Genomic DNA, 24056 nt, shown 5'->3' on the forward strand with positions numbered 1-24056 from the left:
TAATTATTCAAATGTGGAGGAAAAGTGACCTGAGTGAGGCAGACAGAGCAGGAAAGGAACCATCCTGGGCAGGGCCTTTGATGAGAACATTTCCCCTGGGCGATGGGCCCTCTGCTGATCGCTCCTGACAACCTTTCTGGGTGAAAGTGGTCAGGCTGGGCTGGGCTGGAAGTGTTTCCTTAAGCTCAGTCCCTCAGGAGGGTTTAGCAAAACCAAGTGAGGTTTTAAACCAGTTCAGTTCAATTGCCAGAAAAGCTGCCTGGACGCTTTTACTTCACATGCCTGAGGCAAACCGGTTTTCCTTATTCCATATTCCACTTATTTCAGGCTTGGCTGGGCAGAAGAATTCCAAAGCTGTGGAATCTCCAGGAGGAGACTTTGTTAGGAGCCTTATCACAGCAGGGCCAGTTTTAGGAGCTGCTAAACTCCATTGTTTGGCTTTGGGTGATAAACTCCACCCTTTTCTTGGTCTGCAGATGCAAGGACACCCTGCCGGGGGCTGCACACACCCTGCTGGGGCTCCTCGGGCGATTTTGACCTCTGCTGTTCAGGACACAAATGGCTAAACCTGATAAAATGATGTCCAAAGTTACTGCTTATCCTGCAAATTAGCAGCCAGACTTTCCAACTGCCTTTCGATATTTTGCTGTCCCAAGTGCAGCGAAGACATCACGTGGAGTGCTGGAATTCCCCCAGAGAGAATTCACCCCTGAGAGTCACCTCATGCACTCACTGCAGCCAGAGGAACCCCTAACTTGCCATTTTCCCTGCTTGTGTTCCATGAATAATTCTGAAAATCAACTTTTCTAACAGACCCAGACATTTAAAGTGATAAAACCATCATCTGGGCTCAGGTTGTGATGTTATTTCAGGCGGGGGCTGCTGTGTGAATCAAAAATGCAATAAAAAAGCTATTTTGTGGGATTGAAGTATGAAAGGGCAAAGGAGCAGCACAGGATTTTCCAGGTGGGAGAGCTGGGAGGCAGCAGGTCCCCCATGGAGCAGGGACACGATTCTGGGTGAAAGGAGTGAGGGATTTGTCACCCTGTGCAGCTCCTGAAAGGCGGCTGTGGTCAGGAACTGACAGAGCCAGAGCACACAGCCTTGGGCTGCACCAAGAGAAATAAATACAGGCTGGATAATAGAAAATGCCTCATGGCCCTCCCTTGATTGGAATGAAGGACTCCTGAGACAGAAACTTGAAGAAATTTAGAGTTTTTAGAGGAGCTAAGGTTTTAGTTAGAGATAAGTTTTGTAGGAGTTAATTAAAAACAATGGGTAGGCCTGGATGAAGTTAAGAGCTGGTAGCTAACTAATCATTGATTGCTTGTCAGCACAATGTTTGGTGAGCTGGGTTTGTAATGAACAATGTAGAAATTGATAAATGGCTTTAGGAACATCAGACAATCATTTTTAGGAACATCAGACAATTGTTTTTAGGAACATCAGACAATTGTTTTTAGGAACATCAGACAATTGTTTTTAGGAACATCAGGCAATTGTTTTTAGGAACATCAGACAATTGTGGCCTCCTCTGTCCTGAAACCAACTGAAGATGGCAATGGGAGTTCTACCAAGGGTTCGTTTGTCACATCTGCACTGGAAAGGCAGAAAGGTCAGAAGGAGGAAAACTTCATTGACTTCCTCATTTTGGGACCCCTCCCCATGAAAGGGACACCCACCCATTTCAGGGAACAAACTGCACATGCTTAATGGCTTTGGAACTAATTACCATGCTTAATGGCTTTGGAACTAATTACCATAGGGAGCAGGGAATGGGATGTACCAAAGTGATGAATGTGCATTTGTACTTTGGGTGTTCAATGCCTGTACAGATAAAAGGGCTCTGGGATCACCTGGGAATTGTGGGGTGTATTTGGGAGCTATCCCACAATGAACAAACACTAACTTCTAACTTTAAACTTTAAACTTTCTAACTCTAAACTGTCAGAGAGTTTTTGGATATCGGTACTGGATCAAGATCCATATTGGGGGTGGGATGTACCAAAGTTAGAATTTGTATTTCGGGTATTCAATACCTGTATGAATAAAGGGCTCTGGGATCACCTGGGAATTGTGGTGTGTATTTGGGAGCTATCCCACAATGAACAAACACTTTCTAACTCTAAACTGTCAGAAAGTTTTTGGATATCGGTACTGGATCAAGATCCATATTGGGAATGGGATGTACCAAAGTTAGAATTTGTACTTTGGGTATTCAATACCTGTACAGATAACAGGACTCTGTGATCACCTGTGAATTGTGGTGTGTATTTTGGAGTTATCCCACAATGAACAAACACTTTCTAACTCTAAACTGTCAGAAAGTTTTTGGATATCAGTACTAGATCAAGATCCATATTGGGAGTGGGATGTATAAAGTTAGAATTTATATTTCAGGTATTCAATACCTGTATGAATAAAGGAACTCTGTAATCACCTGTGAATTGGGTGTGTATTTGGGAGTTATCCCACAATGAACAAACACTTTCTAACTCTAAACTGTCACAGAGTTTTTGTCCCTCACAGGATATCGGTACCAGATCAATCCATATTTTCAATAACTCGCTCCCCTGTCTCCTCTCTGGCCGTCGGGGGTGTTGGTGGCGGCTGTCCCTGCCCAGGGCGGTACTTACGCTGCACTGTCACCTGCAGCACGCAGCTCTCCTGCCCCGCCTCGTTGGTGGCCACGCACTGGTAGAGCCCCGTGCTCATCTGCGTCAGGTTCTTCAGCAGCACCTGCCCGGGGTTCGAGATGTCTGCGACCGGAAAACACCAGCAGGGTTAGTCAGGGGGAGGGAGCAACTTCAGCTGTGGGGAGTGCACAGAGGAGCGAATTGATCTGTGGGGTGAAATCAGCTCCAGAACAACGCTGAGGGCGGAGGAAAGAAGGAAGAAGGGGGGGAGAAGGAGGAAGGAAGAAGAGAGGAAGAAGGAATGAAGAGAGAAGGGGGGAAGAAGGGAGAAAGAGGCAGGGAAGAAGAGGGAAGGAAAGGAGAAAGGAGGGGGAAAGAAAGGAGGGGGAAAGAAAGGAGGGGAAAGAAAGGAGGGGGAAAGAAAGGAGGGGGAACGATGGGGGAAAGAAGAGAGAAGGAAAGGAGAAAGGAGGGGGAAAGAAGGAAGAAAGGAGGAGGAAAGAAAGGAGGGGGAAAGAAGGGGGAAAGAAAGGAAAGGAGAAAGGCGGGGGAAAGAAGGAAGAAAGAAGAGAGAAGGAAAGGAGAAAGGAGGGGGAAAGAAAGGAGGGGGAACAATGGGGGAAAGAAAGGAGGGGGGGAAAGAAGGAAGAAAGAAGAGAGAAGGAAAGGAGAAAGGAAGAGGAAAGAAAGAAGGGTGAAAGAAGGAAGGAATAAAGGGGGAAGAAGGGGGAAAGGTGGAGCATCCCCCAGGTGCAGGCGGAGCGGTGTTGGGGCATCCCCGCAGTGATCCCAGCGCCCGAGGGAAGCAAAGCCCCGACTCACTGACTCTGGAGTTGGGCGGGAGGTGCTCGGCTCTCTCGTCCTCGTGGCTGAGGCGCTGCCAGCGGTAGGAGATGGGGGCAGTGCCCGAGGCCGAGCGGCACTGCAGGGACAGCTCCTTCCCCTCCAGCATCTCCCCCTCCAGCCAGCACTTGGGCTTGGAGGGTTTCTCTAGGAGGAGAAGACAGGTCATGGTGTCACAGCAGAGTTTGCTCACTGGAAACCCTTCCTTTGGCATTTAAACAGCTTCCAGGAGCTGTCTTCCCTGGAATGCGTGAAGGAATCACACCAGTGATGGTTTTAGGAGACTAAAACTTTCCTTCTCCCTTTCCTTTCCTTTCCTTTCCTTTCCTTTCCTTTCCTTTCCTTTCCTTTCCTTTCCTTTCCTTTCCTTTCCTTTCCTTTCCTTTCCTTTCCTTTCCTTTCCTTTCCTTTCCTTTCCTTTCCTTTCCTTTCCCCTTTCCCCTTTCCCCTTTCCCCTTTCCCCTTTCCCCTTTCCCCTTTCCCCTTTCCCCTTTCCCCTTTCCCCTTTCCCCTTTCCCCTTTCCCCTTTCCCCTTTCCCCTTTCCCCTTTCCCCTTTCCCCTTTCCCCTTTCCCCTTTCCCCTTTCCCCTTTCCCCTTTCCCCTTTCCCCTTTCCCTTTCCCCCTCTAGGGCACACAACAGAAGGTTTTTAGGGCTTTAGCTGCCGCCCCACAGAGGAGCTGGCTGGCTCAGGCACAGCAGTGACATTCTCACACTTTTTGCCCCGTGGTCACTCGGAGCTCTATCACCACATTCCTCTTCCAGGCACAATTTCCAGAACATCTTTCCCTCCCTTCCCTTCTCAAATTCTCCCTTCTGCCCTGACAGGCTGCAGGATCCTTCCAGGGCATCACAGGGAGCGTGAAAAGCAATGAGCTGAAATCAGGGAGGGAAATGCCACCCTCATGTGTCACCCCCTGGGCTGGGGTCAGGTCTGGGGCTGGGACGTGCAGTGCCAGTGCCCAGCAGGAGTGTGGGCAGGGTGGTGGCCAGCTGAGATAGGATGTCAGCCTGCTTTGGGTGGTGAGGTCACAGCCATCACTTGGAAAGAATGGCTTTGCATGTTTGTGCCTATTTGTGGACTCCTTTGCTGCCAGGAAGTAGAGATGAACAGAAATGGCAAATGGCAGGTCTGGAATCACTAAGCAGAAACTACTAGAGACACGATCAGATGGGAGCCTTGATGTTTTCATGGTGGAGCCATTGTGCATGAGATGATCCTAATGAGTTTTTTTGAGGGTTCAGTGCTATCACAGTTCAGTGCTATCACACCAACCTCAGAACAGTTCTTTAGGCTCTTCCTGTGGCCAAAAACTGCAAAGGCAGATTTAAAGTTGGGCACTGAAACCTGATGTTGAGGTGTCTTTTGCACTACACAGAAACCTACTAGAGACACAATCAGATGGGAGCCTTGATGTTTTCATGGTGGAGCCATTGTACATGAGATGATCCTAATGAGTTTTTTTGAGGGTTCAGTACTTAGTTCAGTGCTATCACACCAACCTCAGAACAGTTCCTTATGCTCTTCCTGTGGCCAAAAAATGCAAAGGCAGATTTAAAGTTGAGCACTTAGAACCCAGTCTTGAGGTGTCTTTGCACTACACAGAAACCTTCTAGAGACACGATCAGATGGGAGCCTTGATGTTTTCATGGTGGAGCCATTGTGCATGACATGATCCTAATGAGTTTTTTTGAGGGTTCAGTACTTATCACAGTTCAGTACTATCACACCTCAGACCAGTTCTTTAGGCTCTTGCTGTGGCCAAAAACTGCAAAGGCAGATTTAAAGTTGGGCACTGAAACCTGATCTTGAGGTGTCTTTGTGCTAGGCAGAAATTAGAGACATGATCAGATAGGAGCCTCGATGTTTTCATGGTGGAGCCATTGTGCATGAGATGATCCTAATGAGTTTTTTTGAGGGTTCAGTACTTAGTTCAGTGCTATCACACCAACCTCAAACCAGTTCTTTAGGCTCTTCTTGTGACCAAAAACGCAAAGGCAGATTTAAAGTTGAGCACTAAAACCCAATCTTGCTAGGCAGAAACCTACTAGAGATGTAATCAGATGGGAACCTTGGTATTTTCATGGTGGAGCCATTGTGCCTGAGATGATCCTAATGAATTTGTTTGAGGGTTCAGTGCTATCACAGTTCAGTATTATCACACCAACCTCAGACCAGTTCTTTAGACTCTTCCTGCGGCCAAAAAATGCAAAGGCAGGTTTAAAGCTGAGCACTAAAACCCAGTCTTGAGGTAGGCAGAAACTTACTAGAAACATAATCAGAGGGAACCTTGATATTTTCATGGTGGAGCCATTGTGCATGAGATGATCCTAATGAGTTTTTTTGAGGGTTCAGTGCTATCACACCAACCTCAAACCAGCTCTTTATGCTCTTCCTGTGACCAAAAACGCAAAGGCAGATTTAAAGCTGAGCACTAAAACCCAATCTTTAGGTGTCTTGGTAGGCAGAAACCTACTAGAGGTGTAATCAGATGGGAACCTTGATATTTTCATGATGGAGCCATTGTGCATGAGCTGATGTTATGAATTTTTTTGAGGGTTCAGTGCTATCACACCAACCTCAGAGCAGTTCTTTAGGCTCCTCCTGTGGCCAAAAAACACAAGGCAGATTTAAAGCTGAGCACTGACACCTGATCTTGAGGTGTCTTTGTGTATTTCCACCCTGCTGAAACCAATCTCCCCAGGAAGTGAGTCTGGAATTCTTTTTTTTCCCTTTGGGAGAACAGGGGACTGTCCTTACCCACGACCTTGAGGGTGATGCGAGCCCACTCGTACTGCCCAGCGTTCTTGACCTTGCAGATGTACTTCCCTGCATCGCTGGACTGCAGGGAGATGATTTGCAGGGATGCATCTCCAGCGAGGAAGTTGGAGGTGAAGGAGACACGGCCCTTCTGCTCCTCGTTCAGGTCATCATAAACACGGCCCCCAGAGTAGGTGATCACCTGGGGGCACAGCAGACACTCAGTTGTCATTTTATTTTCACGTGGAACAGCAAATCTGAGCATTTCCAGGAGCTGCACATCCCAGGGAAGTGACTTGGGAAGGGTCACATGGGAAGGCTGGGGCGGGGTGAGGAAGAAAACTTGGGTTTCCATCCTGAGAATGATGCAAAAAGTGTATTTATTTCTGCTGGAGGTTTATCTTGGGCACTTAACAAGTGTAAAAACAGGCACCAGTTTGTGCCACAGCACGTCAAAACAGTCTGGAGGTTCAGCTGTGCTAATTTAAGTCCCTGCAGACCTCATTTTTATAGGGACTAAACTGCTGTGTGTTGTACTGAAACCAAGGATTCAAAAACTGGGCCTGCAAAACCCAAGGTTATTTTGAAAGCCTGAAGGGCACTTCTGAACCTGATCTAACAAAGACTGACTACATTAAAAAAAAACAAAACAAAAACATTGTAACACAACCTGATCCGTGTTAGATATCAAATAACTTCTCCACATTCTAAATCAGCTCTGTTTCCCAAACCCCGCTCTCATCCTCAGAACAGCCTGCAAACAAAGATCACCACATGCTGGGAAATGCAGGGCTGGTGGTGTGAGGGCAGAAATAAAGGGATTTTCTCGGCCAACCCACCGCTTTCTGCACGGTCTCGGAGATGTGCAGCAGCCACTCGATGTCCAGGCTGCCCTGCTCCAGCAGCCCCAGGCGGTGGTGGCAGGGCAGGGTCACGTTTTCCTCTGCCACCCTCTTGAACTCGGTCTGAGCCTCGCAGAGCCAAACAGAACAGGACGCTGGAAGACAAATTTCAAATGTTAGTCTTCAAAGTGGTCAAATGTCAGAACCCAGGGAATTCCTCTGGCTGCCCTGGAGGACTTGAGACCCTGTCCAGGGGGGCTCAGAGACCTTGGCACAGAGCCCAAGACCCCTGTGCCTTTGATCCTGACCCATGGAAAAACAATTACCAACCTTTATGGGAAGAATTACAAGTCAAGAGAGGTTAAGTAGAATGATAGTTAGTTTGTCACGGGGTGAAAAATAGATTTTGGGGTTTATAGAATGGGGGTCCCAAGATGAAGGAATTTGGGCATGCCTTGTCCTTCTCCCTTCTTCTTCTTCTCTGCCTCCATGTTCTGGGTGATGTTGGCACTTTTGGGTTGGTTTAGAGTAGAAGCTCACTGTCTGACATAGGTGATGGGTATTGGGAAGTTATGGTAAATAATGCACACGTAGTTTTTAGTACAAAAGAAAACACCAGAGTGCCTCTGACTGACCTGCCAGACAGACCTCAGCAGGCTGGAGAAAGAATTTCATAGATAAGAAACAATAAACAGCCTTGAGAACCAGAACAGAAAAGTCCTGACTCCTTTTTCACTGCCCGGCTGGGAAAAGAGACTTTGTAACACATCTGGGGGTCACTGTGAGCAGCAGAGATTCCGAGAGTCACAGACTGTCCCCATCACACTTTCTGAAAAATCCCTTTGCCCGGGATTTCTCTCCTGGGAAGCTGAGACGCCTCAGAGAAAAACAAAAACAAAAATCTGATTGCTTCTGCAGTGTTTTGGTGCTTTGGAGATTGTTTATCCCACGTGTGAATTGTTTTTACTTAACAGCCCGTCAGTGCCAGCTGTGTCAGACTCTGAGCAGTCAGTCACGAGTTTTTCTTTAGTATCTTGTTAAACCTTCTGTCTGTATCCTTTCTCTATTCTTTAGTGTAGTTTTAGTTTAGTATTCTTTAATATAATATCATAAAATAATAAATCAGCCTTCTAAGAACATGGAGTCAGATTCATCATTCCTCCTCCATCTGGAGAACTCTGAAAATACCACAGAAGGCTCAAAACTCACAAAATACCACAAAAATACCATGAAACACCACAAAATACCACAAAACACCACAAAATACCACAAAACACCACAAAATAATCCTGCTTCCAGGGTGTGGAAGAGGTTTTACAGTGACTTCTGTGAGCAAGAGGAATCTGAGCACTTGCAGGAGCTGCAGGTCCCAGGGAAGGGACTTGGCAAGGGTCACACAGGGGGCCTGGGGCAGGGAGGGGAAGCAAACCTGGGTTTCCATCCTGAGAAAGAAGGGAAGAAGGGGTGGAAAGAAGGAAGAAAAAATGAGGAAAGAAGGTGGAAAGAGGAGAAAAAAAGGGGAAAGAGGGGGAAAAGAAGAGGGAAATGGGGGAAAAAGGATTGGAAGAGGGGAAGAAGGAAGGAAGGAAGGAAGGAAGGAAGGAAGGAAGGAAGGAAGGAAGGAAGGAAGGAAGGAAGGAAGGAAGGAAGGAAGGAAGGAAGGAAGGAAGGAAGGAAGGAAGGAAGGAAGGAAGGAAGGAAGGAAGGAAGGAAGGAAGGAAGGAAGGAAGGAGATTAAAAGAAGGTGGAAAGAGGGGGAGGAAAGGGAGAAAAGAAAGGGGAAAGAATGGAAAAAAGGTGGAAAGAGGGGAAAAGAAGGGGGAAAGAAGAGGGGAAAGAAAGAAAAATAGAAATAGAAAATAAAGAAGGACAGGAAACCACCCCCAAACCCTCTCAGAACCTCAACAGACAAGCAGCTTCAATTTAACGCCATAAAAGAATATGCAAATGCTTCAAAATACCGTATCAGAAATAGATATGTCAGAAATACTATGCATATCAGAAATATGATGTATATCAGAAAGATATTTATTAGAAATATTATGTATAACATAAATATATACATGTCAGAAATATGATGTATATCAGAAATAAATATATCAGAAATATGATGTATATCAGAAAGATATTTATTAGAAATATGATGTATATCAGAAATATATATGTGTCAGAAATATGATGTATATCAGAAATATTATGCATATCAGAAATATTATGTATATTAGAAAGATATTTATTAGAAATATGATGTATATCAGAAATATATACATGTCAGAAATATGATGTATATCATAAATATATCAGAAATATGATGCATATCAGAAAAATATTTATTAGAAATATGATGTATATCAGAAATATGATATATATCAGAAAGATATTTATTAGAAATATGTATATTAGAAAGATATATATCAGAAATATGATGCATATCAGATATCTCTATATATATCTATAATCTATATCTATATCTATATATCTAATTATCTAAATATCTATCTATCTATCTATATCTATATCTATATCTATATCTATATCTATATCTATCTATATATCAGAAATATTATGCATATCAAATATCTATATCTATCTATCCATCTATCTATCTATATCTTTATCTATATCTATCTACCTATATCTATATATCTATATCTATCTATCTATCTATCTATATATATATATATCAGAAATATTATGCATATCAGAAATTAGAAGCCAGCCTGGGGAGAAGATGGTTAAACTGAAGAAAAGTGTGGAATAAGTCGGATTGGGAAGGAACTTTGAATAGCAGCGCCAAAAAAAACCTCTATGAATTTTTTTTTTGGTCTGTCAGGATGTAAAAAAGGAATTAAAGGGAAGTGCCGAGCGAACCCGCTAGAGGGAAGCAGAGCCCGCGGAATGTGAGACAAAATCCCCCCAAAAAGCCGCCCTAAAGCTGTTGCTTTTTTTTTCCCCTGGGAAATGAAGTGGGAGGAAATATTTTGCTTCCTGGGCCAAATATTGTGAAAGTGCTGAAAATTGGGGAAGTTGAGAGCGCTGGGAAGTCCCAGGTGTGGCTGAGCACACAACCCTGGGAGGGCAGAGCAGGAGCACAAGAGGTTCCAGTCCCTCAGGCTGGATTTATTCCTGTATTTTTAATATTATTATACACTATTTATATATTTTGATTCTATTTAAACAGTGGATCCTGAACCTTCAAGCGGAAACCAGGCAGAAAATTGACATCCAACATGCCTCTCCTTCATTTTTTCCCATTTCTTAAGGAGCAACTTTTAGAAAATTCCTTTTATCCCTGCTCCCATTCTCAGCTCTGCCTCTGAGTTACCACCACCATCCCTCAGCTGCTGAGATTTGGACATTTAATTTCTCCTTCCCAAACACTTTATCAAGAATTATCACTCACTCCATGAAATATCCAGAATTTTAGGCCAGGTGGAGCCTTCATCTCTCCCCCAGCGAAAGCTCCTTCCCAGCCCCATTAGCTGCTTGCTTTAAAGGCAAAAAAAATCCAGTTTATCGCTGGATTCGCTGCTCCCAAAGCTCCATCTGCCAAATGCCATTAGAATTCCTGCCCAGGATGGATCCAGCTTTTCCCTGGAGCCCGGCTTGCTGCGGGCTGCCCTCATTAGCGCTGCCACTAATCAATAATCTTAATTTAGGCGCCGCATTCACGCCACATTTGCAACTTTTTCCAAGCCCTGTGGAGCTCTGAAGGTTCGTGCACGACCTCGGGAGGTGTTCAGGGTTTTTAAGCTTGATCCTGCTGGAGGTTTTTCATGTGAAATTATAATTTTTTCTGCGAGATTATGGCAGGGTTCAAATGGTTTGAACCATTTTCATGGTTAAAAGCTGAAGTAAAGGAGATTTTTAATAGTTAAATCAGGTTTGAACCATTTTTATGGTTAAAAGTTGAAGTAAAGGAGATTTTTAATAGATAAATCAGGTCTGAACCACTTTCATAGTTAAAAGTTGGAGTAAAGGAGATTTAAATGGATAAATAAGGTTTGAACCATTTTTATGGTTAAAAGTTGGAGTAAAGGAGATTTTTAATAGATAAATCAGGTTTGAACCATTTTTATGGTTAAAAGTTGAAGTAAAGGAGATTTTTAATAGTTAAATCAGGTTTGAACCATTTTCATGGTTAAAAGTTGAAGTAAAGGAGATTTTTAATAGATAAATAAAGTTTGAACCATTTTTATGGTTAAAAGTTGGAGTAAAGGAGATTTTTAATAGATAAATAAAGTTTGAACCATTTTCATGGTTAAAAGTTGGAGTAAAGGAGATTTTTAATAGACAAATAAGGTTTGAACCATTTTCATGGTTAAAAGTTGAAGGAGATTTTTAATAAATAAATCAGGTTTGAACCACTTTCATGGTTAAAAGCTGAAGTTTCATTTAAAAGGCTGCCAGGGGAGTGTCTGCCCCTTCCAGCAGCACAGCCCAGGGCACAGGGCCGGGGTTGCAGAGGGATTTATTTATCCCTGAGCTGTTCCAAACCTTCCCTCCCAAAGCTCCCAGGCCTGGGTGGCCTCAAGGGCTGGATCCTGCACAGGATGGATGAAAAAAGGGCTGATTTTCCCAGAAATCACGTCCAAAAGCAATGCCACATTTCTGCAGGCTCCACAGTTCTTCCCCAACAAAGCCTCTGCCCCCTGCCACATCCTGTGGGCAGCTCTTGGTGCTCTCAGGAATTTTGGGAATTGCTGCTTGTGGCTTCACTCAGTGTGCAAACCCAGGGCACACAGGGAATATTTCTGTGTCTGCTCTGGGGTGCCCTGACCCCCAGGGCAGCTCTGACTCTGACCCTCACTCATGGAGAAAGTTTCCCAGACTTCAAGAGAGACTGGAACCCACAAAAGTGTGAAATGGATTGTAGAGAGCAGTGTGGGTGTGTCACTGGGTGAGAAATTGAGGGTTTGGGGTTTTTAGTGTGCTGGGGATGGCAGCAGGATGGAGGGCACAGGGTTTGTCCTGGGTTTCCTCTTCATGCTGCTTCTTCTTCCTTCTTCTTCATGGGTTTGGGTGGCATTTTGTAATTGGGCAAATTTGGGACCAGTTATTGGGTTAAAAGGGGAAATAATCCAGGTGTCAGCTCTTAATTGGATAGTTTGGTCTTAAAAGCCCTTGGAACAAGAGATTGTTGGCCATTCTATGCCTTGCTGCCAAACTCATGGCTGTGAGGCTGTTTCACTGATTAAGAAATAATAAATAAACCCCTGAGTCCAAACATAAATATCATCTCAAGTGCCTCAGTCCAGACCCAGAGGAACCAATAACTGCCCAGCCTGACTCATTGTCCCAGTTTAGGTTTTTTAGGGATTTTTAGTGTGCTGTGGATGGCAGCAAGGTGGAGGGCACAGGGTTTGTCCTGAGTTTCCTCTTCATGCTTCTTCTTCTTCCTTCTTCTCCATGGGTTTGTGGCATTTTGTAATTGGGCAGAAAAATCCACATTGCGGCTCTTTGGATCAGTTATTGGGGTAAAAGGGGAAATAATCTGGGTGTCAGCTCTGAATTGGATAATTTGGTCTTAAAAGCCCTTGGCACAAGAGATTGTTGGCCATTCTGTGCCTTCTGATGAAAACTGCAGAACTCACAGCAGTGAGGCTGTTTTAGTGATAAGAAATAATAAACACCTGAGTGTGAGCATGAACTGCTGCCTCAAGTGCCTCAGCCCAGACCCAGAGGGACCCACAGCTGGAGCTGCCACAACTCAGCTCCCATCAAGGGCTCCAGGAGGAGGTGGCATTGCTTTTCCTGCTTTTCCCAACTCTTTTGGCTTTGCTGGTTGTTTTTCAGTGCTTTTGGAAGCGTTGGCCTGCAGGCACAGCAGTGACCCTGTGTGACTGTTCCCTGCATTGTTCCCGGGACAATAACTCACCCCACACCCTGCAGACAACCACAGCCATCCTCTCATCCCTCCCCGTGCTGAAATCTCCAAGGAAAACACAGCAACAAAGATTTTAATCAGGCCAAGACCAGCCAGGCAGAGCCCAGATTGATCAGGGGAAGGACTCCAAGGGGTTTTTAGCCCTCTCAGCCCCTTCTGCCTTTCACACACGGCAGAGTTGAAATAAATTAAAAATAAATAAATAGGGACAACAGGCTGGATCCCTCAGCAAAGATGTCAGGCTTGAGGAATTCCTCAGAACTCGTTTCAACAGCGTTTTAAGGACTCCTCATTGTGAGTGTGTGTCGTAAAAGGGGTTGAATTTCAGCAGCATCAGCCCTTTGAAACGGGTGCAGAGGGAAGGAGCCTGTGCAACACGAATGCTGAGTGAACCCAGGCTGTGCTTGGCCTTGTCACAAATTCTGTCCCCCCAAAGCAGAGTTTTCATGCCTGAATCCTTCCAGGATCCCACATTTTCATTCCCAGAGAGTTTCCATACCCATTACAATTCAATGTACACACCCCCCACGTATCCCAACATCAAATATACATTACCAGACAAGCAGAATCAAAGGGGAAATAAATGCTTTGCTGATGTTTTTATTTGTAGGCAAATTCCCATCCTAAAAGCTAAAGAGCTTCCAGACTTAAATCTTTCATTAGGTTCAGAAGGTTTGAATTAGGGAGCAGTGCTAAAAATAGATTCTGCTATTTAAAAAGTAATAGGTTGTGCTGTATCACTTAACTGCTGGAATTAGGAGGAACAGCCTAGAAAAGATTCAGAGGATCAAGAGAACAGAAATGCACAATAAAGCTTTGTAAACTTAGCCCAAACCATACCCAAAGCCAAGCCCAAACCACACCCAAGCTCACTTAAAATGTGAATATGCAGAACAGGTTTTCAAAAATTTCAGCTTCTTCAGGAATATCTGTGCAGTTTGTCCTTCAGCAATGCTTTTTATGAATTATTTTGGCTTTTTATCAAAGATGAGATTTGCACCAGAATATCCCTGATGTGCAGGGAGGAGCAGAAATGCAACCTTAAAATGTGAATATGCAGAACAGGTTTTCAAAAATTTCAGCTTCTTCAGGAACATCTGTGCAGTTTGTCCTTCAGCAACGCTTTTTATGATTTATTTTGGTTTTTTATCAAAGATGAGATGTGCACCAGAGTATCCCTGATGTGCAGGGAGGAGCAGAAACGCAACCTGTGATTTCCCTGCAGCTCCAGAGGTCAGAGGTGACTCGGGAAACGCCTGGAATCTGCTGCTGAGGAAAACTTCCCTCCAGAGAGCAGCGAGGCAGCAGTTCCAGCGTTATCCACACACACACACACAGAGTTTGTGCCCTGTCTGAACAATTCCCAGCTCACCTGTGACAGCTCTGCCTGATTTTGTTGTGAGGATCACAGCCCGGGCTGGGCGCAGGTGTGACAGCAGCAGCAGCAGCCCCGGTGCCAGGGCACATCTCGTCCTCCCTGCACAGCCACTGTCCCCTGCAGGCAGGGCTGGCATCCTCCTGAAAGTCACCCTCACCTCTGTGCCACTCCTCCGAGGGAAAATGGGACCTTTCCAAAAGGGAGGTTGGATATTAGCAGAAGGTTTTTTACATAAAGTTCTGGAATGTTCTGCCCGTGGAGGGGGTGCAGTCCCCATCCCTGGGGGTGTTTAACAAAGCCTGGATGTGGCTCTGGGTTGAGTTGAGGTGTTGGGGCTGGGCTGGACTCAATGATCTTTAGGGTCTCTTCAAACCTGCTCATTCTGGAATTCTGTGAATTCCCTGTGGTCCTGACTCACCCACTGTTCCCAAAATCCAGGCTGTTGGAAAAAACCACCTCAGTGCCTGCAGAAATCCCCTGTGAGAGCTGCTCTCAGCCAGACCTGAACTGCTGAAATGCTCCATTGTAGTAAGAACAACCCAAACAAGCAAAAACTGCCTGCTGAAATCAGCCCAGAGAACTACACCAGGGTGTTCCTTCAGCTGGACAATCCTTCCTTTGCCTCGCTGTTCCGTGCTAAAATCAAAGTGTCTGAAAACAGGATGTGTCTAAACTAGGCATGTGCAGGAATAATGTGTTTGGGAGTTGAAAACAGAAAGGACAGCCTGCCGTGTTGCAGCTCTGAACCCCTCCCTCATGCCAGGAATTTTGGATGTTTCACATCTGTTGGAGTCTCCTCTTGCTGGAGCCTTATAGGAAATGATTTACTGAGTTTCTGTTACAAGAGCTCGCCCCCCATCCAGCGCTGACGAGAAAAAAATCCCTGAGCGTTTTGCAATGGGCAGATTGAGGATTTCAGCTGCTGGAGCAGGAGGCTGACAGTGACTTTTATGGCCAAGGAATTCTGCCTGCACTCCGACTTGCAGGGCTGCTGGCGTGGCCAGGCAGCTGGAGGTGAGGACGCTGCAGAGAGCTCCACACTCCAGCACTCAAGGCTCAGTGTTAAAATCAAACTCTGGAGAAACAGAACCTCTCCCCACACTGTGCTGTTCAGCTGACAGACACGGCACACAAAGGGTTCCACCTCCCTTTGGATTCTCTCCCCCAGTTTTTGCAGCGGGAAGAGCAGGACGAGGGAAAGCTGCGTTGTTTCATCCCAGAGTTATGAGCAAAACCCAAAAAGGTCGACAGCCCCACTCATGCTCAGACCACAGCAGCCCTCGCAGTTACCCTGACAGCGTTTCAGGCCAAAATAAACAGCAGGCAGCGTCTCCCTGCAGCCGGCTCCGCGCATTCCTTGCGCCGGGGAGGGAGCCTGGAGGCGGCCGCGGTCCCCTGAGGGTCATTAAGGGAGCACAGGCTGTGCCCTGGGACATCTGCTCGCTGTGTTCCTTGGCTGGCACGGCCACACAGGCCAAGGGGTGCCTTCTCCAGAGAGCCCCAGTGCTCCCAGTGACCACGGGCTGCCCCCTGCACGCTGCCTGCAGCCGCCTCCCCTCTGCGGCCACGCAAGAGCATCCCAAATAGGAAAGGCAGCGGGTGAGAGGCGGCTCCCCCTCCCTGAGGTGAAGGAGAGGGGTCAGGGCAGCCCCATCCCCATCCACACAGCCCTGCAGAGCCTCTGGAATTGGAACCACATGTGCTGAGGCCGGGGGAGCTGTGCAAACAGAGCCCAGTCCTGCGCGCGGCCGAGCTTCCAAGTGGTGACGTGAAGAGTTTGGAATTGAGACTGCAGAGGAGGGAGCAAGGCCAGGGAGAGCAGAAAAAACAACAAAACCGGGGCAAAACCTCTGCTTTTTTAGGGGTTTGCAACGGGAGGGGGCTGGAATTGGGCTGGGGGTGTTTTACCAGCAGAAATATCAGCATTGGTCAGCAATGCTTCATTTGGAAATCTTGGATGAGCCAGGGAGGGGATGTGGGGTGGCTGCACCAGCACAGCATCAGTGTGTGAGTAAATTCACTCTTCCCTGTGTAAATTCACTCTTCCCTGTGTGAATTCACTCCTCCTGCAGTCTAAACAAGGTGGTTCATCAAATGCCCCCAGAGGAAGGTTCACTGCTCCTCAGGGGAATCTTCAGGATTCCCTTTGGATTAAAGACAAGTGAAAAATGAACCCCGCAGTACCCAGCGACCACGTGCAACTGAATTTTACAATGAAAAGGCAAAATTCTGCCTCTGAAAATGCCAGAGTTAACTTCCAGCAGCAACCCACATCGAATCCAAAGTCTAGAGAGGCTTTGGGGGATATTGGGAAATAAAGCATTGAAGCCTTCCCTGATCCAAGGATCAGCCAGCAGCTCTGGGTGTGCTTTCCTTTCTCTCACTGCACTCCAAAAATTCCAGTGCAAGCAGGACATTCTGCCTTTCCATCCCTGGAGACTCAAGAACACAAAACAAGGCTCCAGCCCTGCATCTCCTGATTCAGGGAGTGCACGGGAAGGTGTGAAATGCCTTTGCCTTTGCTCCAGGTAATTTTATCAGGGGGTTGGCCCAGGTGTCTCCTGTTGGCAGCACCAGCTCAGCCCAGCCTTTCAGTGATGCAGCTGGGAATTCTGCAGGGCAGATCTCAGACTCCTGGAGGGGAAGGAGCACCCATGGCTCTCTGAGATCCCCTTTTTTCCCAGGCATTTTTGGGTTGCTTTGTGTACCTTAAAGATCTGAAGGCAAGAAAACCTAAACATTCCATCCCTAAACATCAGAAATTTCACTCCTTTCAAAAGGATCAAGAGGAGGAAGATGGTCTCAGTGATCATTTCCAGGGTTTCTTTTGTCTGAGGAATATTCTTAGTCTCCCAGGGAATCTCTTGTTGCTGTCAGTTCAGGGACACACAAATGAAGGCACACAGAAGTGAAGTTCTCTGCCCAAGGCAGACACGGAGCAGAATCCAGAACACAAACCCAAAGAGACAGCAACAAAACTGTTTTCAAAGCAGTATTTGTCCATCAGATCTTTCCTCACCCATTTTGAAATCCAAGGAGAAGGTTGCATCAGCTAAATCTGAAAACTGAGGAGATTGGAAGAGACTTGAGAGATTGATAAGGATTCCCAATAAAAATGTTATTCTGCTGAGGATTCATTCTCCCTTTTTTATCCCTTTGCATCAAGATTTGAATCAGAAGGCAGTGAACTGCTTGTGCTTTTCTGCTGCTTGGTGTGCTGGAAATTCAGCTTGTTCTAAACTTGCTCAAAAAGGGACCAGGAAACTCAAGGATTTCACACTTGAGGTTTTCACACCTGAGGTTTTTCTCATCAGGGTGAGAGGGAGGGAATTGAGGCAAGAACTGGGGAGCTCAACCAGCCCGGTTTGTTCCTTTGGCTCCATTCCCTCTTGTGCCCCTGGAAATGCAAACAACCCCAGGTTTACATCTGCAAACCCCACAAAATCTCCTTTTTTCCATCTGCAAACCCCACAAAATCTCTTTTCCTGCAAGGAGTTTGAATTATTGCAATTTCCTGTTCATTTTGGCTTTGAAAACTCCCAAAGTTCTGGAGCCAGGATTGCCACGAGAAGCCACCAAAATATTTGGCTGCTCTGTGCAGAGCAGGGATCCCTCTGATCCCATCCCCAGCAGGGTTTGGTGCAGTTTTGAGGCTCAGCCTTCACTCCCTGCTCAGCCCATCTGTTAGGAAAATTCATCCACAAACAGCAGGGGTTGATGCCCAAAAAGGAGACAGAGGAGCAATTTCTGGCTTTATTCCAACAAAGGGAGAGGCCCTGGGGCATTCCCCTGGGGTCTCTCTAAGTTTTAGAGGTGCAGCCTCCTTTTTATCCCAATGTCCCACATTTCCCTTCTCTCTTTCCCCATTTCTGAGGTACTGGAGAGGTTCAGACTTCCCAAAACACCTGATCCCAAAGATTCCCCTCTAATGTACAACCCTCCCTTTTAATTTTTGATTCTTAGTGAATTTAGGGGTTTTTCCCCATTGCCTGAGGTACTTGAAAGGTTCAGACTCTCTGATATGCCTGATACCAAAGATTCCACTCTAATGTATAACCCTGCCTTTTAATTTTTAATTCTTACAGAATTCAGGGGTTTTTCTTCCCCATTGTTTCTTTCATCTTTCAATATCCAATTTAATTGATCAGCCAACCTCCAGTTGATTTGTAAAAGCAAATATCCTTTTCCATTCATCACTCAGTGGAATCCTTCCCATTGTTTCTTTCCTCTCCCAGTGCTGGTTTTATCCCCCACCAGCCCCACAGATTTATTGTAAAGACAAATCCCTCATTCCTCTCACATCCCTGTTACCTCCATGGGATGTTCAGTTTGGGGCTCCTAATTGCACATAACAGGCTCTGACATCTCACTTACCCACTACAAGCACCACTAATATGATACAAAATGAATGCCTAATGTATTAACACTCTGTCACTTTTCATCTCCACTCAGCCTCAAAGCCTCACAGCTGCCCCCAGGCACCCAGTGAACAGCAGCAGCTCCTCCCCATCACCCCCAGAAGTCTTGTAAGGGAGATGGGAAACTCTGCCAGGCTCCAGAGAGGGAGCCAAGGTGCAGCTGCAGGGGCTGAGCAGCAGCAGCTTCACCCAGGGTGGTGGTGCCTTTTGGGGCTGCACAAAAACAGAGGGCAGGCAGAATGAAGAGAAGGAAAAATTGTTCTTCCTTCAGGTATTTAGGGCAGGTGAAACCCCCCAAAAATGGTCATGGGTTTCACACTTTTATAAGTTTGGTCCATTTGCATTTTGGGGGTGAATCTGCCAATTCCAGCTCCAGCTGATGAAGTCATTGACCCCAAGTTTGCTGCCCCCAACTCCCTTTTGTTTCCATCTCTCAGCCTGAGGCAGTGAGGTGTCCTTGATTGCCAGGCCTGGGGAGGAATTGTTGTGTCTGCCCAGAATGGGGAAGCAGCAGCTCCCACTGTGTGTGGAGTTTGGAGTTCTGCACTAAAGAACTGCAGGGTTACAAATAGATGGAAAATATAATAATATACTATTATTAGATATAATTTATTATTATTGGTGGTGGTAGTAGTAGTAGTAGCAGTAGTAGTAGCATTAGTGTTAGTGTTAAACATAATATCATCTCTTTCAAATAGATAGAAAATAGGAAAGCTGAAACCCTGGAGAGGAATTGTTGTGTCTACCCCAAATGGGGAAGCAGCAGCTCCCACTGTGTGTGGAGTTTGGAGTTCTGCACTAAAGAAATACAGGGTCACAAGTAGATGGAAAATAGAAAAGCTGAAATCCTGAGGCACCAACACTGTCAGTGCACTGCTTGCAGCCTCCTTCTCTCAATTCTGTTGTAGGCAGGGTCAATTATTTTGTCCAGTTATTTTAAATATTCACTTAAGCTGTTAGCTGGTTTCCAGTTATTTAAAATATTCCTAATCCAGAGGTAAGAAAATGAAAGGAACCTCATTCTTTAATCCTCATCTTTCACTGGGCTTTAATATGACGCAGAAATTGAAATTTTTCACTCTCCTCACTGGGGTTGAGCTCCCTCCCTGCACCCCTGGAGTTTGGCAGGGCCCTGTACCAGCTGCAAGCAGACTCTGAGAACATGAGCAGCTTTTCCCTCTCACTTTTTCCACTCTTGGCAGGGTTTGAAGCATCTGGAATCCCCCCTGAGCTCCGAGTTTGGGAATCAGCTGGGGATGAGTGCAAACCCCATGGAAAGGCTGGGAGGGAGCTGGAATCTCACAGGGAATTCACTGTGGGGGCTCACCTGGCCCCAAAGGATCCCAAATTCCTTCCCAACAGCATCCACAACCCAAGGACACCCCTGAGAACTTTAAAATGAGAAAAAACACGATTTGGAAAGAATTCTCCCTCTCCAAAGGGGAGCACAGCAGCTCTTTAAACTGACAGCCCTGCACAGCTGCTGGGAGTGATCCCAAAATCCTGAAATTTGGGGAAACTCAGGCACAGGAAACAAGGAAATGTTATTCAGCACAGAGTGTGAGTGATTCCTGCACAGGTTTGTGTATTTATGGTTTTGTTTTCCTGAGCCAAGGTGTTCTCCTGTAGGGAAAAAAGCCTGAGGGGGATTCTGCTCCCCAGCCCAGGATGCCAAATTCCAACTCCTGGATCCATTCCACTCAACAACAGCCCACAAACCTAAGAAGGGCACGACCATACACAACAAAAAGTGCAGCAACATTTTCAGAAACAGCCTCAGAAAATGAAGAAATATTGAATTTTTTTTTGCTTCCTTCAAAATTTTGGGAGATGAAAAAACTTCTGGGAAATTGTGTTAGCTGGCTTGTTTCAAATCATGTTTATTGGTTGGCTTTGGGGTTGTTTTACTTATTTACTTAGAAACCTCTTCAGTTTTAGTGGAGATGTGCCAAAATCCTGATCTTTAAAAGTTCAAAGAATGAGTCAAATCCCCAAGTAAGATGTTTGGAGAAGGCAGAAGGACTAAAGCAGAAAGCAGCTCCATTTCCTTTCTCTCAGGAAGACGCCCTAATTACAACTTTTCAATTCCAATTGCAGCAGCCTGTCAAAAATACAGGTGGGAAGACCGAAAATTAAGTTTTGACATTCCTTGAGGTAAAATTGAAGCTGCAGAGTGCTGGAGGGGACAGAGAGGGATGGGGTGCCAGAGGCAGGGAGCTCAGCCCAGCACATCCAGCTGCTTCAGTGGGAGAGGAATGAGGGATTTGTCTGTCCAAACCAGCTGTGGGGCTGCTGGTGGATAAAACCAGAGCTGGGACAGAAAAGAAACAATGGGAAGGATTCCACTGAGTGATGAATGGGAAAAGAAATTTGCTTTTACAAATAAACTGGAGGTTGGATGATCAATGAAATTGGATATTGAAAGATGAAAGAAACGATGGGGAAGAAAAAACCTAAATTCAGTAAGAATTAAAAATTAGAAGGGAGGGTTACACATTAGAGGGGAATCTCTGGTATCAGGTGTTCTGGGGAGTCTGAACCCCTCAAGTACCTCAGAAATGGGGAAAACCCCCTAAATTCCATAAGAATTAAAAATTAAAAGGCAGGGTTATACATTAGAGGGGAATATCTGGTATCAGGTGTTCTGGGAAGTCTGAACCTCTCAAGTACCTCAGAAATGGGGAAGAGAGAAGGGAAATGTGGTTGGAAATTGGGATAAAAAGGAGGCTGCATCCTCCAAAAATGTGAGAGACCCCAGGGAATGCCCCATGGCCTCTCCTTGATTGGAATAAAGTTCCAGGACTGCTCTGTCTCCTTTTTGGACATCAACCTCTGCTGTTTGTGGGTGAATTTTCCTGAGAAGTGTCAGGGATGAGGTTGGGAAGGAAGCAGCTGCTCCTCCCTGCCCAGCACGGGCTCCCCTGCCAGCAGCTGAGCTGTTACAGGATTTTTCATGTTTGCAAATACCAAGGGTCCTGCAGAGGCAGAGGATCCGTGCGAGCCCAGGGCCATGGCTGGGGGCCACCCCGAGCGAGAAGATGTCGAGCACGGTGCCTGCCAAGGGTTCCTGTGACCTTTGCTGGGAAAGAGCAGAGCAGCTCCTGGCACAGGGCCCTGCTGCAGCCAGGGATGCCCCCAGCCAGGCTGCAGAGGCAGAGCCCTTTGGAAGGGCAGGAATTGGGGATCAGCCTCAAAAACGCCTGGCTGAGAGCTACAGCACGGCATGAGCCCTGCAGAGGGTCTGCAGTGCAGGAGGTGAAAATGGGATGCAGGCAGCAGCTGAAGCGTTGTGCTGATGGGATGTGAAAAGGTCAGGCACCTTTGGGGGAACGCTGGGAAGGTCAGGGGAGGATGGAGGAGCGAGGAAAGGGAGGGATGGGGGCTCTCAGGGCCAGGCTGGGCTCCCCACTCTGTTTCAGGGTTTACCCCAGAACCCCGGGTCCCTCCCCTGAAGATTCCCTCCCAGGTGTGTCAGTCCCCTCTCCTGTCCCCACCCTGACCCCTCCCAGCACTGTCTGTCAGTCCTGCCATTCCAGAAGGGGTCAGTGACTGGCAGGTTCAAAGGATGCCCTCTACCCCCGGGGGCTCTGGGCCATCCAGGTGTCCTTTGTCCCTTGAGCCCTCCCCTCCTGTCCCTGGCTGGTGGCTCCTGCCCCTTCCCTGCCCTCTCCCGGGGTTAAAGGAGCAGCAGCCACGGGCTCAGGAGTTCTGCTGGAGCTGCTGTGGGTTCAGAGGCTGTGGGGCAGAATAAAGCTCTGGATCCAAACCCTCCAGCAGAACCCACTCCTTTCCTTCCCCATCGCCCCAAAGCTTCTCCACAGAGGGAACCCTGAGGAGCAGCCCCTGCTATGGGGGGAGGCTCCATCCCAGCACCACCAGAGCTCCTGCACACCTGGACTGAGTAATTAATATAATATAACATTTCAAACAATTCCCAAGAAACCCCAGTCCAAATTCCAATACATATAATTCTAAATCCATATATATATAATATATATAATATATGAAATGGAATGGAATGGAATGGAATGGAATGGAATGGAATAGAATAGAATAGAATAGAATAGAATAGAATAGAATAGAATAGAATATTTTTGAAAATTCCCAAGATACCCAAATTCCAATATGTATAATTCCAAATCCAAATATATATGATGTATATAATAGATGTAATATGATATGATATAATATGATATGATATGATATAATTAATATAATATAATATGATATAATGTAATATAATATGATATATGATATAATATCATATCATATCATATCATATCATATCATATCATATCATATCATATCATATCATATTTCAAAAAATTCCCAAGAAACCCCAATCCAAATTCCAATATATATAATTCCAAATCCAAACATATATATAATATATATGTAATGTAATATAATATAATATAATATAATATAATATAATATAATATAATGTAATGTAATGTAATGTAATATAATATAATATAATATAGCATCATATTTCAAAAAATTCCCAAGAAACCCCAATCCAAATTCCAATATGTATAATTCCAAATCCAAATATATATATAATATATATGTAATGTAATGTAATAATATAATGTAATATAATATAATGTAATGTAATATAATGTAATGCAATATAATATAATATAATATAATATAATATAATATAATATAATATAATATAATATAATATAATATAATATAATATAATATAATATAATATAATATAATATAATATAATATAATATAATATAATATAATATAATATAATATAATATAATATAATATAATATAATATAATATAATATAATATAATATAATATAATATAATATAATATAATATAATATAATATAATATAATATAATGTAGCATCATATTTCAAAAAATTCCCAAAAAACCCCAATCCAAATTCCAATATGTATAATTCCAAATCCAAATATATATATAATATATATGTAATGTAATGTAATGTAATGTAATGTAATAATATAATATAATATAATATAATATAATATAATATAATATAGCATCATATTTCAAAAAATTCCCAAGAAACCCCAATCCAAATTCCAATATGTATAATTCCAAATCCAAATATCTATATAATATATATGTAATGTAATGTAATGTAATGTAATGTAATGTAATGTAATGTAATGTAATGTAATGTAATAATAGAATAGAATAGAATAGAATAGAATAGAATAGAATATACAATAATTTTAAAACTCCCAAGGAACTCCAATCCAAATTCCTGCCCCGAGCAGGCCCTCAGTCCCTGGATCCCCTTCAGC

General features: G+C 44.9%; 1 protein-coding gene across 1 annotated transcript in view; it reads right to left on the reverse strand.

Annotated features, from left to right (window-relative positions):
- The window catches only part of CLMP (CXADR like cell adhesion molecule), a 66852-nt gene that overhangs the window by 4864 nt on the left and 37932 nt on the right, over window positions 1-24056 (reverse strand). The window contains exons 2-5 of the mRNA XM_084221443.1: window positions 7079-7236; window positions 6240-6441; window positions 3459-3626; window positions 2637-2759 (exon numbers count right to left, since the gene is read on the reverse strand). Coding sequence (XP_084077569.1) covers window positions 2637-2759; window positions 3459-3626; window positions 6240-6441; window positions 7079-7236 — 651 coding nt within the window. The remainder of the gene's footprint in view (window positions 1-2636; window positions 2760-3458; window positions 3627-6239; window positions 6442-7078; window positions 7237-24056) is intronic.

The sequence above is a fragment of the Fringilla coelebs genome (assembly GCF_963513975.1).
Source record: "Fringilla coelebs genome assembly, chromosome: 25".
Lineage (NCBI taxonomy): Eukaryota > Metazoa > Chordata > Aves > Passeriformes > Fringillidae > Fringilla > Fringilla coelebs.